The sequence below is a fragment of the Mastigoproctus giganteus genome, chromosome 6 (assembly GCF_048544385.1).
Source record: "Mastigoproctus giganteus isolate SK-2022 chromosome 6, ASM4854438v1, whole genome shotgun sequence".
Taxonomy (NCBI): Eukaryota; Metazoa; Arthropoda; class Arachnida; order Uropygi; family Thelyphonidae; genus Mastigoproctus; species Mastigoproctus giganteus.
In genome coordinates, this window is record NC_143580.1 from 60819622 (window position 1) to 60834234 (window position 14613).

The 14613-nt window shown below is 40.3% G+C and overlaps 1 protein-coding gene across 1 annotated transcript in view; it reads left to right on the forward strand.

The window, feature by feature from the left end:
- The window catches only part of LOC150084338 (epoxide hydrolase 1-like), a 33432-nt gene extending 26754 nt beyond the window's left edge, over nucleotides 1-6678 (forward strand). The window contains exons 4-8 of the mRNA XM_090375979.1: nucleotides 987-1155; nucleotides 2618-2750; nucleotides 3302-3504; nucleotides 3697-3931; nucleotides 6390-6678. Of these exons, the coding sequence (XP_090232105.1) occupies nucleotides 987-1155; nucleotides 2618-2750; nucleotides 3302-3504; nucleotides 3697-3931; nucleotides 6390-6609 (960 nt within the window). The 3' untranslated portion in view covers nucleotides 6610-6678. The remainder of the gene's footprint in view (nucleotides 1-986; nucleotides 1156-2617; nucleotides 2751-3301; nucleotides 3505-3696; nucleotides 3932-6389) is intronic.
- Nucleotides 6679-14613: the final 7935 nt, after the last annotated feature.

Sequence of the window (14613 nt, forward strand, 5' to 3'; positions counted from 1 at the left end):
TCTCTTTAAAGCTGCCTCAGCAAAATCCTTGAAATAATTGTCCATAGTAGACTCGTCTGGCCCCTTGAGTCAGAAAATCTAATGACTCATAGTCAACGTGGCTTTAGACGAAACAGGTCATGCTTGGATCTCATGGTCAAGGCTGAATTTGCCATTCGTAATGCCTTTGTGAAACACGACCATCTAGTAATGGTTTCCATAGGTATAGAGAAGGCTTTTGACAACACCTGGCGACATGGCATACTTAGTGATCTTTACTCCCTTGGTCTACGGGGCAATCTTCCTATATTTGTGAAACATTTTCTACATACTAGATCGTTTCAAGTTTGATACCAACATGCCCTTTAAGAAAAGCTTTAGAAAATCTTTGTTCTGACTGGTCTTTGAAATTTGTTATTTATATTGATTCCATCAGCTCAATCATGGCATTATGTAATTGCTCAGATAAAGTTCATCCTGTTATAAATGAAATTAGAAAATTATTACTACAAATTGAAGAACGCCATTAATTGGTCACCTTCTGTTGGATTCCGGTACATTCTGGTATTTTGGGCAATGAACTGGCCGATAAAGCTGCAAAAAAATCCAACCATCTTAGGTTAAAGAAATATCCCTGCTCCAGAATCCCATTAATCCAGAATCTCATTAATCCAGAATCGCCATTAAACTTCCACAGCAACAACAACAACAACAAGCAGTTTATTTCCTTGACCTCAGTCTAATAGATCATACTTGGGATGCTCTGGGCATAGGAATTGATGCCTTGATGTCACGTTGGCATTTTTACCCACAGAAATTCAAATCCGTGTTGACTTATGTTTACAAGTATTGAACTGGAACGATTTGGTTGCCCACGAAATAATTTACATAACTTGGCACGCGTGCGAGTGTGTATGTGTATAATGTTAACTGTAATAATATTATTATTTCAGTGAAGTCTATAGTGAAATAAATTTAGCAAGACACTTTTCCATTCAACACCTTAGGTTCGAATCTTGCCACTGATGCTAATCCACGGATGGCCAGGATCAGTGTTGGAATTTTATCGGATTATTCCACTTCTTACAAAAACATATGCAATTCAGGATTTTGCGTTTGAAGTCATCTGTCCTTCAATTCCTGGACATACGTTCTCGGAAGCACCACACAAGCCAGGTAAGCTAAACAAATGGAGCAAAATTGTTTGCTACAAATTTGTCTCGTTCAATAACAGAACTGAAATTCCAATCATTATTCCTTAAAGTAAATCGATTCCTGTTTCCTATGATGACGTTTTGCCTTTTTGGTTAGTCAGAGCATTGATAAACATTTCAAACAGTATTATCTGATTCTAGTTGGATATGCACCCATTTGATTGACTCTGAGGGCTGCGTAGAGGTTGCATATGATAAGGGACGACTGCATCCGAGGGTTGTGATATCAGAGCGATGCGTTTTTTGGATGAAGTCGTGTTGTGGTTTTAATTCAAGTTTTGTACAATATATCCCAGATGTGAAACATGCTCCACACCACACAACCACCTCCATCGGCATGCACTTTTGATACTATGAATGATGGATTAAGAGCCCCATCTTGTTGACGTCAAATCCGTAAAAGACCATCCACGATGTGGAGTAAATAACGTGACTCATCCGACCAGCACACCTTCTTCCAGTCTTCTAACGTCCAACTTGTTCGTTTGCCCATGTTGATCGACTGTTATCCACACTTTCGCCTGCAGTGGGGAGGAGATATTGTACCTGGACATTGGACAACTGGAAAAAGAGTTACCTGGTCAGATTGAGTAAGATTCCATCTCCATCGTCTATATGGACGGGTAGGTATTCAGATTACATGATTGGACGAAAACTCGGGGACTTTTCCATGGATATCACCTGGAATCTTCCATTAAACACATCCTCAATGCCAGACCCAAATCTCGATGGCACTGGACTCTTTCAACAATACATCATCCGGTATCATAAAGCTCTCATTGGGCTAGAATGGTACTAGGATGATATCCAAGCATTTCGTGTGCTCCCCTGGCCGCCACATTTCTTCGACGTCAATCGCATTGAACATTTGTGCGATGTGGTGGAACATAGCATTTGATAGACCACGTCAGGACGTCCTTCTGTCAAGTTGGTCCAGGATATCTGAGGACACCTTCCACGGCCTCGTGGAGTTGATGCCATGTCTGGTGCAAGTGGTAATCATTGCGAAAGGCTGTCCAACATGTTATTTGGTAGATGATTATAATGTTTTGGCTTATAAGCACTCATGAATACATAAACGTGTAAACGCAAGCTTTCTTCTAGAGCCTCAGTACACACCCATTTCGCTGTTCCCTATGCCCTTCTAAACTAATGCTTTCTAAACTTCTTTTACAACTAATTTCTGTTTAAACAAAGAAATATGTTTCTTCTAGAGCCTAAACGTCTCTTGAGAAAAGATTATTCCTTTTCCATTTCTGGTCCCTTTGCATTTCATCTGACAAGCAAAAAATAAAATAAGTAAATTAGCAAAAGTAATTTTTTAATAGAAATAATAACTTGCGTTAATAACTTGCGTTACCATGCAACAGAGCTATAATGTAATTAATATATTTAAATTTCTGAAGCATGCTTTTTTTGTTAAGGATTTACTGCGTTGGATGCAGGTCGAGTTTTCGTAAAGTTAATGGAACGTCTTGGTCACAAGGAGTTCTACGTCCAAGGAGGAGACTGGGGGATGCTAATTAGCATGATAATGTCCCAGTTTTACCCAGAAAGGTAATATTTGACTATTTATTTATGCTGATACTTGAATTATCGATTATAAAATATAAAAAAAATTCCTCCCGTCATGAAAAGACCTGAGTTCGAATCCCGATGGGATTCGAGCTCAAATCTTTTCCACCTCGTGTTAGGGAGGACGCAATCCTACGAACTATTATACCCACGAGGGCAATGCTAATGGAATCGTTCCTCTCGCTCAGATTATACACATGAGAGGCATAAATTCAAATTGAGGATGGATCCTTGTAGGATAGATGTGCGTAAGTTTGCCTTCAGTCAGAGGCGATTGATTGTTGACAAACTTCCATCTGTTGCTCTGGAAGTGGGTAGTTTGAACAGATTCAGGGAAGAACTAGACAGATTATTGGATGATTGGTGAGATTGGTTTATTTTTGTTTTTGGTTGGTGCTTTCTAAGCTTTCCCTCTTGCAAACATTTGCCACTACGAATACTAATATTAATACAAATTTAATTGACAAATATATTTTGTTTAATTTAAAACTGTTACACTACAGAGAACTAAAATCTGTTCATACCTCTTTTAGGATAAAAGGACTTCATCTTAATATGGTCAGTTTTAATCGTGGATTGCTGGGAATTCTGAAAATTTTGATTGGAACTGTTTTTCCATCTTGGGTCATGGATGAAAAGAGTGCGTCAAAGTTGTATCCTCTGATGGACCTTGCAAAGTTTTACCTTCGTGAATCAGGTTACTTTCATATTCAATCGACCAAGCCTGACACTATAGGTAAGTTGACAAGCAAACCCAGCCTTACAACACACAGTTTACAAACACGAAACACTCGTCCCCAAAGGCGAGTTAAGTAAGTGGAAATCCAAAAACAACCAATTTTCTCGCACTAAATTTGCTTTTTCGATATATTTTTAATTTTTTGGTGTTTGAAGGAGCTTGATCAGAGAACTATTTTTTGTCTTACAGGCGTGGCCCTTAGCGATTCTCCAGCTGGACTGGCAGCGTACATTCTCCAAAAGTTTTCAATGGCAACATCTCCTTCTGGACTGTATGAACCAGATGGTGGTCTCTCAGAAAAGTTTTCTCTAGATGACTTGCTGACAAATGTTATGCTGTACTGGGTATCCAATAGTATTACGTCAAGCATGAGGTTTTACAAAGAAAATCACCATGGTCAGTTGTCTAATTACAATGTTTATAGGTGAGTTGTAACATGTTAATTAACGCATGTTTATTTTAATGATTTTAAATCAATAAAATTCGTTTTTTTTCAATTGTTAATACAAACAGTTTCCATATTCATATATATACCAAACTTAGAAGATTTATATATAGAGTTCCATTCACATAAACCAGGGCATGTGTGCTTGTCCGTATGCGTACTTGTATCATGGTGGCTCCAAGGGAATAGCCCATCTCCACCTTTGTTCTCTGTGATGGTGTAGAAACTCTAAGCAGATCAGATGTGTCCAATGGATAATATCCAACACAGAAAATGTAGAAAGTTCGTTTGTCTCAAGTTTTGTTTAAAACAGCAATGTTGATAGTATACAGGGCCGTCGAACGCGTTTCTCCTGAAGTCCACGTCCAAGAAATCACTGTGAATAGAGTCCAAGTCACACCAGATCTAGAAATCACACCTGTTGTTTTATACTGTGGTTCTAGGTTAGGTGATGTATCACAATATGACAACTATGCTCTAAAGCTGATTTCCATCTATTACTTCAGATTTTCAAGATCTTGAAAGCCAAGGTGGAGAAAATCTGTATGCCTTGAAATTAGTTTTATTTTCCACAAATATGTTTAAATGAGCCTCCGTGAGATCTGGAACTGCAGTTAGTAGGTCCAATCTAGCCTATAGATGTAATCGGCAATGGAAAACTACACGGATCCACGTCTTCAAACTTCGGCAGGTGCAATAAGGATCAGGTTCCAGTCCTCTTTCGGAGAGAACCATGACCTGTGAGTAAATAAGATGTGGTCATACAGGGTGTAAGCCACGAGAAAACTTGAATCTTTGACACAAAATCGGGTTTAGGAACAAATTTCCTAGTAACCAATCCGTGCTCATTTTCATCCCAACGGATTTGCCACACCTTTCCATCATAATGAGAGCAATATGACATGGAGAATTGTCCCTGATACAGGTATGGACCTTCCTCGAAGCTCTGCAACAACATAGGTAACATATATTGTCCAGGACGTCTAGATAGACCTTAATGGTTTTGACTAAAACAACCAGTGATCCCAGGTCAAACCATGAAAAACAGCCCCAGACCCTCTGCCAAACTTCATTGTCGGGATGATACAGTCTAGCAGGTAGCTTTCTTGCATCTGCCACACCCAGTCGCCATGGTGGAATCACATTTGGAAAAAAACCTGAGTTCGAATCCCATCGATGACGGGGGGGGGACTTTTATGGGTATTTTTCACAACGTGGCTGAGTTAATCGGTTTCAGGCGAGGGTAGCATGGTTTTGATGTGAAAACATTTATGGCGCACTGGAGTAAAACCGATTAGTAACGAAATTTTTTATGGAAATGACGCAATTGACGTCACTTCCAAAATGGCGCTAACGATGCTAACTCAGTCACTTAAGTTGATTCGGTAGAGTAAGCAGCAGGTAGTAATATTATGCAAGAATAAAAGCAGAAAATTACACAGAGCATGCTGTACAAGCACTCTTTGCTGTATTGCAGACAGGTTTACAAAAAGCAGTAAAGTCACCAGGAATATTTGTGCAAACATTGAACGAATCTGTGCTGTGCAAAACCACCGCTATCATAGTCGATAAGCGGTGACCTAATACTGTTTAGGCACATTCTCTAATACAGGTGTCAACTTCATTTCCAAAACTAAAACGTTATTGTGTGAGTAGGGTGCATGATACCAACCTGAAACCACTTCCAAGTGATAGAGGATATCTTCAAGTTTTTATTCACCAAAAATGCGTGCGCTATAGTAGATGGCAGCATAATCACAAAACTGTAATCATGGCAGAATTTGCCAACCCTGAGAAGGTGCAGTGCATAATTTGGTTCGCCGAATTGCAATCGGCCACCTCGATGCGACCTACAATGCTGAAGTATGGAAAAGTAGAAAAGGATGTCTATTTGTGCAATCATCTCGGCTGAACAAAAGTCATTGAGGGTGCGGTGGTACAGGTTCGACGAAGTTTTGAACTTAACATTTCAAGGTCAAGAGTGTGTACCACCGCACCCTCAATGGCGACAAAACCAAGAGGATGGGATTTTGTTGGTAACACCATGAACACAGTTTTGCTATTAGTTAATAAAAACTTGAGAATGTCATCTGGAAGTAGTTTCAGATTAGTATCATTTGCCTATTCATACAATAAGGTTTTAGTTTTGCAAAGGAGGTTTGTGGACAACCTGTATTTTGTAGAGCGTTTTATAATTTGCAAGAGGTCCTGCAAAGTCATGGCTTAGATGGACTCTCTTCTCTAAACACTACAACCAGCCCACCCTCGATGGTAGAAAGAACTCAGTAAATACTGATTGAAGAAATACCTTCTCATTTTTTTCTTTATCTCAACGTAATTATTTTAGAGGGCGTGGCCATCGGCTGATAATTTCTTTATTTAGTTGAAAAACAGTAAATGTTCATGCGTCTATTTTAACGTGTCAAATATCTTTCAGGCTTCCAGTGAAAGTTCCAACTGCAGTAGCAGCTTTTCCAAATGAAATCATTTTGGCCCCCGAGTGCGTTATCAAATATCAAATGAAGAACGTTGTGCGGTATACTCACATGCCACGAGGTGGACATTTTGCAGCGATGGAAGAACCCGCCTTATTAGCAGAAGACATTCGTTTATTTGTGCAATCTGTCGCAAATACGAATAAAACAAAACTCGAGTAAAAACAAATCGCATTGTTTTAATGTGGCTGTTTATTATGTAAATTAAAATTCTGAAATTCCTGCTTTCTTACGTGGAAATGGTAAAGTGTTTGTCAAGTGTAAACAATAAATGAAATGTCGTGTTTCTGTTGGTTAACGTGTGTACTTAATTATAAATGGAAAAATGAGTTCACCGGGACCCCGAGAACTTAGGGACCTTGACAATTATACCTAAGTTTAACACTGGTAAAGTAGAAAAGTTTATAGCGGTACATTTCAACAAAGTATTCCTGTCTTGGGGACACTAGGGGCCCCCTCTATTGACAGTTGTAGATGTTGCAGTAGTAGTAGGGTTTTAAGAGCATCAGCGATTAAGGTTATATTTATTACTAACCAAATCTATTAACTTCTACAGCCCTTGGTTACTAATGGCACTGCTCCTGCTTCCACGTGGCGGGGCCGGTAACTTGGGGGGTTCCAACCCACAGGAATAAAAGGAGCAGAAACGGAAACCGATGAATTTCCACGATTAGATCCAAAGAGCTTTCAGCAAATTGACAATCACGAAACCAACCATGATTTTTCTCTCTCTCTCTCTCTCGAAGAGAATGAAAGAAGGTCACTGGCAGATAGCAATGACCAGCATTCCTAATGTCAACACAACCTGTTGGCAAGGTCTTCCCCTTCATCATTCAGAGATGCCTTGAAAACGTTGCAGGTTCACCGAAGATGGTGGAACGTTTCCAATCAGAAGATTTACTAATAGAGATCACTCATTCACATCACTCTGAACTACTATTAAGGCTCACACCCATGAGTAGAATCCCAATTCAAGACACACCACATACCACACGAAACTCTTCCAAGGGAGTGATCACTGAATGAGTTTTATTAAGCGTTTCTGAAGATGAAATAGTTCAAGATCAAATAGTCACGCAGGCAAAAAAGAATCATGATCCGGAAAGACAGAAATTTAGTCCCCATTCAGAGAATAATCTTAACTTCCAGTTCTCTAAAGTTTCGGTCAAAGCAGGTTACTTAAACTTCCGCGTTCGGCCATATATTCCGAACTCTCCAAGATGTTTTTAATGCCAGAAATTTGATCATTCCCAGACAGCATGCTGTGGTGATGCAACATGTCCAAACTGTGGGTGTAAAACTTATACACAAACAGAATGCAAGGCACGAACTCCACACTGTTCTAATTGCAATGGTAACCATCGCCCATATTCCAAAGGTTGAGAACTCTGGAAGTTGGGGAAAAAAGTTCAAAAATATAAATTTGAAAAAAAAGTCTCTTACGAAGAAGCAAGAAAACAGGTAAAATTAAGTATGCCAAATGCACTTATGCTTCTGCTACTTACAGCCATCAATTAGTAGCATGTCAGACAGAAGTGTCCGTCCATACAGACACATCGATCTCAGACTGGGCTCGATCAGTCCTCTGGGTCCAGCATCCATTTCAACCAAACGTATGACCAAAACAATAATAAGCCACTCACAATTCCACCCGAGAGGCTTCCCCATTGTCAAACAGTGAAGAAGTTGCAAAAATCAGATCCTGTTGAGGTGAAGCAATCACAGCTATCAAGCATGAATACGAATGATATGACCAATCAAGAAGATCTGCTTGAAATACAGGCAGATGATGATATGGAAAAAAGTAATGACACAGGACGCCCTACTGATGATTCCAGAAAAGAAAAATCAAAACTCGACCGATATAAACAACCCATTTATAAAAAGCAGACGGACTCATCTTCCACTTACAAAACCAAATAATGGGACATACCATACAATGGAATTGCACAGGTTTTCTCAGCAATATTGATGATATCTATGAATTAATTCACCGTACAATTCTGCTGTGATGTGCTTACAAGGAACGAATTTAACATAAAAAATTTCCATTTCAATCGAAAATTATATTATGTTCAGAGAAGATCGATCGGATACTAACGGTCCCCATGGAGGAGTAGCCGTGCTCTTGGACTCAGGAGTCCCCTCTCCATTGCTGTGGTTAAAATTGTTACGCGTCTTGGCTATGGCCATATTGCAACTAAGTAGTGCCAACAAGCAACAACATGCTGGTACTGTGCTAAATGCAGCCATGTCTGTGGTTACTGTCCCTCGAAGTCAGAGTCATCTGTCTGTGCAAACTATGGATTCAAGAAAAAAAGACTCCAAGCATTCTTTTCGGGATCAGAACTGTCCTGAATTTATCAGAGCTAAGGAACATATACGAACAAACTAGACGACTATAACATACCTACTATTTCCTCCGCCACATATGTTTGATCTGTAGACCCAAGGTTTCTATTCTAGTGATCATAGAGCCATTACTTTTGTTATCAAATCTTCATCTACTGTTGCAGCTCCTCTTCAAGGTCTTCGCCACTTCTCTCTTCTCAGGGATCGATTTCATAGTCCCGTTAAGTCTTCATTTTTCTGGCTCTAAGATTCGTAACTTCGTAACCTTCCTAAATTACCTGTTGAAGGCCCTCGTGGGTAGCTCAGTTGGTAGAATCGCCGTCCTTCCCACACTGGGTGGAGAAGACTTGAGTTCGAGTCCGGTCGATGACGGGAGGAATTTTTATCGGCCTTTTTCACAACGTGGCTGAGTTTGTCGATCTCAGACGAGGGCAGCATGGTTTTTTTCTCCCAAAACTCGGGTTTTGCTTCCAGCAAACAGAAAATCGACCTAAGAACATGCAATTTACAGAAAATATACATAAGAATATGGCCTTAGTCGCTAATGCTTCTAAAACCCTACAACAACATACCCACTGATGCTATATTCAATGGCAGTTCTCGCGCAGTTAGACTTAAAGTTACACCAAAAAATCCAGCACCTTGGTGGACTCACGACGACCTCACCATCTTAGATCGTCGAGTATTCCGAGCACATTGCAACTTTCAGCGTCTCCGACGAGCCTGGCCACCGCAGGATGTGAAGCAACTGCGGGATGAATATTTCTCATAAAAAAGAGAACTTGAAGGCCACCAATCACAGTAAAAGGATTATCTGGTGCTCGTTTGTCCTCTACACTGGTACTTCTTATCTCTGGGGAATAATTCATCCTCCCGAAATCTATCAGTCAATACAAAATAATAATGAACTCCTGAACGTCCACTGTCAACTCCAACTTAGACGCTTTATTATCCACAGATGATCCCTAACTGCGATCATCCTGAACACCAGCAGATTAGGAGTAATAATGATTCTTATGTCTCCTCGATTACAACCACAGCTTTCACACAGCCAGAAGTCCACTCTGGAGCTTTCCAAATTCAAGAACGAAAGCTGTCCTGGTTTAGATAACTTATACGGCACTTTTATAAAAGAACGCATAAACTCTTCCCCTCCATTCTAATAGTTCTGTTCAACAAATGCTTAATTGAACAAGTTTTTCCCACCTTATTGAAACTGGTCCCTAAACCAGGTTCTCCCTCTACCGCAAAGGCTTATCGTCCAATTGCTTTACTGCCAAATCTAGGTAAAACTTTAGAACATCTTATTGCTGTTCGCTTGGACCCTCTTTTTACAGACCTCTCATTGAAATCACCAGGTCAGTTTTGGTTCTGTGTCGCGCGGTACTGAAGAGGCTCTGGTTGAACTTCTTTCTCACCTTTCCAGATGTACTTTCAATTATAATGGGAACTGATATCGCATTTGACTCCTTATGGTGGGACAGTTTGTTTGCTAGCCCTGGGGATGTTAACTATTCGCCACAGCTTAACAATATTACCCCTAGTTATTTTTTTCATCTCTCAGTTGAAATTATTTCTGATAGTCAGAAAATCTGCTGTTCTTTTCCCAAGGATGCCTTCAAGGTTCTGTTTTTGGTCCACTAGGCTGCGATTTTGTCCTGAACGAGTAGCTGCTTGGGTCTATTCCTAACATTTCAAGGGTCGCTTATCCGACGATCTCAGGTCTTTTCCACCCAGTGTGGGGAGGACGGCGATTCTACCAACTGTTACCCACGAGAGCGACCTGCATAATAATATAAAATACACAACAACGATTGTCCGTCCCTAACTAATCCTGAAGTCTTAATCATCGAACGCTCCGTGTCTTATATAAAGTTGTGTTTCTCCATCTCTGTACCTACGGTTCTGGCGTAGTTCTGGTTCATTACAAAGGTTCAACTTCAGAAAAAATATCATCCATTGAGCGATGCATGCTTTTAGTGATGGATCGAACATGCCATATAGTTTCAACAGCTGCGCTTCAGGTCATAAAAGATTGTCTTTCACTGGACCGCCATATAATCTTCCGTGAATTTTGTTTCCATCTTCTGCACTCAAGAACAGTTACTCTTTTTAATATACTTTAAATACTCAGTGTGACCCTAAAATCGAAAAGAAATTTATTCCATGGTTTACTTTTTCTTTGCTGAAATAGTTTTCCCCAAGTTTAAACACACTTTTTTTACTGATTGGTCATGGCTTACTTCGAGTAAAACGTCTGACCTTTAATCTATCTGATTCACCTTTATGTTTCTGTAACCAACCCGAGGATTGGGAGCATGTCCTCTTTAATTGTTAGCTTTATAGTGATCTTCATCAGCCATTTCTTATCTCTTGCACTTCATTTTTTCCTGAGAACGAATCTTCTATTCTGACTTCATAGGATATATTTAACCTTCTTAAGGACTTTGCATGCAGGCCATTGCTTTCTCAGGACTCCAGTGATTCTCTACTCCAGCTTCCATCTGCTCTGAAGGTCCCAGCTGAAGGAATTACCTGGACTACAAATATATAACGCCGTCTGCTGTCGAGAGCGACCAAATAGCAATAAATTTCGATTCATCAGAGCATATCACAGATTCTCATTGCTCATTAGTCGAATTGTCATGTCTTTTTCCAGGTCAGCCGTGTTTTTACTCGTGGATTTTATCAATAAAGTCTTCATACGAAGTTCATCTGCTTTCAAATTACTCATCACCAGCTTGTTGGACTGTTCTATCCCTTGCATTTACTCCAGTATGTTCCGTCCACACGGATTTTCGGTCTGTGGATAACATAACTTGTATAATCACTGTCCTCCCCAAACTGGATGGAAAAGACCAGAGATCGAATTCCGTCATTGACACATGCAATTTTTAGGGGTATATTTCACAGCATGGCTAAGTTAGTTAGTCTCAGGCGAGGGTAGCATTTCTCCAGGGAACTCTGGTTTAAGTACAGAAAACAGTAAATCAACCACAGAACACGTGCAACTTACACACATATTACGGACAGAATAGGGCGCAATATGGCCTAAGTTGGTGATGCTTCTAAAACCTACTAGAACCAAACAACTTATCAATTTTTCTTTTGGTATTTCCGGTCTCACATTTCTTTTTAAGTAACCTTGATACAACAAGACTGGTTACTGCCAACTTTTGCAGCTAGATGTCGACTAGAAACGTCACCCGTATGAAGAGTAATAATTTCGCATTTTCTTCCTTGGAGTTAACTGAGAATATGACATAAGGCTGCGAAAGAGGAAGGGAAGGCGGATAGCATCAGGTTGATACTAAGACGATAAAATACCAAAAAATATTTCCAGTGACCTTATACACTGAGTGATCACTGAATTATGACCGCCTCGATGAAAATGCGACCCATTGACCACGTGAGGTACGAGAGTGCGCAGTTAATCGACCTACATAGGAGAGATAAGGTGTCAGTGGTTCAGTACGTAGTAAAATTCCGAGCGTGATGGGTAAAAGGAAGGATTCATCAGACTTTGATAAAGGACAGATTGTGGGTGCTCGACGAGCTGGTGCCTCCATTTCCCAAACGGCTGAACTGGTGGGGTATTCGAGAGCCGCCGTAGTTAAAGTGATCATTTCGACTGGCGTCAAAATGGTCAAACAACGACCCGGCAGCAAAACTGCAAAGGTGAGCGAAAGGTTCATGTTAGAGGTTAGCGCCGGGTCCGATGACTCGTACAGGCGAACAGGCGCAGCACTGTTGAAGAGTTAACTACCCAATACAACATGGGCCAATCCGGAACAATATCTGGCATGACCATGCGTCGCACGCATGGGCTATACCAGCAGATGACCCTTGCAGCATCCTCTCCTAACCAAGGTTTATTGGCGTAAAAGACTCGCCTCGTGCAAAGAGCATGCAAGTTGGACGTTAAAAGACTGGAAGAAGGTGTGCCGGTCGGAGGAGTCACGTTATTTACTCCACACCATGGATGGTCATGTACGGATTTGGCGTCAAGAACATGAAGCTCTTCCACCATGCATCATATCAAAAAGTGCAGTCTGGTAGAGGCTGTTGTATGGTGTGGAGCATGTTTCACTGGCAGGAACTTGAACCCCTAGTGCATGTGGAACAACGTATCAGTGGTCTACGCTATCGTCAACTGCTTGCTGACTGTGTACAACCCGCTATGTTACACTTTTTCCGGAATGGCAATGGTGTCTTCCAAGTTGACAATGTGCCAAGCCATCGGGCACTTGTGCAGGAATAGTTTGAGGAACACAGTTCTGACTTCCAGCATATCTTTTGGCCTCCGAACTGGCCTGATATCAATCCCATAGAGCACTTGTGGGATTCTATGGAAAGGCATATCAGGCGTCTGGATACACCAATCACCTTCATACCTGCATTGCTGACCCCATTACACACAGCTTGGTTGGCCATACCTCCCGACATCTTGTTGAATCAATGGGACGTCGGATAGCTGCTGTACTGAGGGCAAAAGGAGGACCTACAAAGTATTAGGTAGCTGGTCATAATTCAGTGATCACTCAGTGTATTTCTTTATAAAATCATAAGTTCGTTTATGTTTTAAGTCATAAGTGCTCAATTGAATCACTTTACATCCTTTAGCACGCTTAAATATTGATAGCTGGTTGATCAAATCATAAAGTTTTCGTCAGTGGCAGACGCACTCTGTCACTGTTAATCTGTCTTAATAACAGAATATATTTCCACTTTCCGTTATAGATGAATCCTACAGAAAGGCTAGAGGATTCAACTAATCCCCACGAAACTAAAACTTTCTGCAAGGTCACATCCAGTCCTGGGATCGAACTCTTGAGATCATCGCCATGCACAGAATTAGACTGAGGTTTCTGTTGAGCTTCCACTACGTTTTCTCTCTCTACGGCATCAACTCGTTTTCTCAGAGACTCAATCTTGCCTAAGAGTACACTGAGTTGTAATTTAAGGTCATTGCGCTCCCTACTAGTACACAGAAAATAATCGCCATCAGCTGCAGAAAGTGCATACATGCAACAGATAGTACAAGAAAAAAGACAGTAAAACTATTGCTTGTTTAACCAACTGTGCACATATTGACTATTCAAAAACCGCTAACAATTTAGAGTTGTCAATTTGTACTTTCTCTCCCTTCTAGATTCCAGTTACAGCACTCGATATTTCATGTTTATTGACAGATGATATTCATAATCGATGTATAATTAGCTTACTTAATTTTGTGTGTGTATATATTTTTCCAGATGGCTTTGGTAGGCTTTTTGGTCTTCTTTCTTTTCTTTGGGCTGATTTCTGCAATTTCCATTAAATTTTTATTCTTGCATCTCTTTAATGATCTAGAATCACAAGTTCTTAAAGATGAGTATCGGGGAAAAGATTCTTCGCTTAAATATAAATAAAAGGGCTTCTTACCAGTAAAATACTTTCCATAAAACTCATAATAGGGTTCCTTTGGGCTTCTGTTATAGGAGTAAATTCTTGCTCGTATATATGTTGACTTAAGAAAGGCCTTGTTATTACGAGTTGCATTTAAATTACAAGATCTTACAATTTGTATTTCGCAAACGTGTTGACAAATATGACTGACTTTTCGCGCATGACGTATATTCGATGATTGAGATGTGTCCCTTAAGCTGTACTCCACAGAGTTCTTGGCAGCATTCCAAAGGGATTATTGGACAGTAAACGTGGAGCCAGTTTCCTTGCAAAAAAGCAACGAGTTACTCAAGATTTCTGCATCAGAGTGGGAAAGTTCTTATCGGTATTCACAAGAGCATATTTTAATTTAAGTTTTGAGTATTT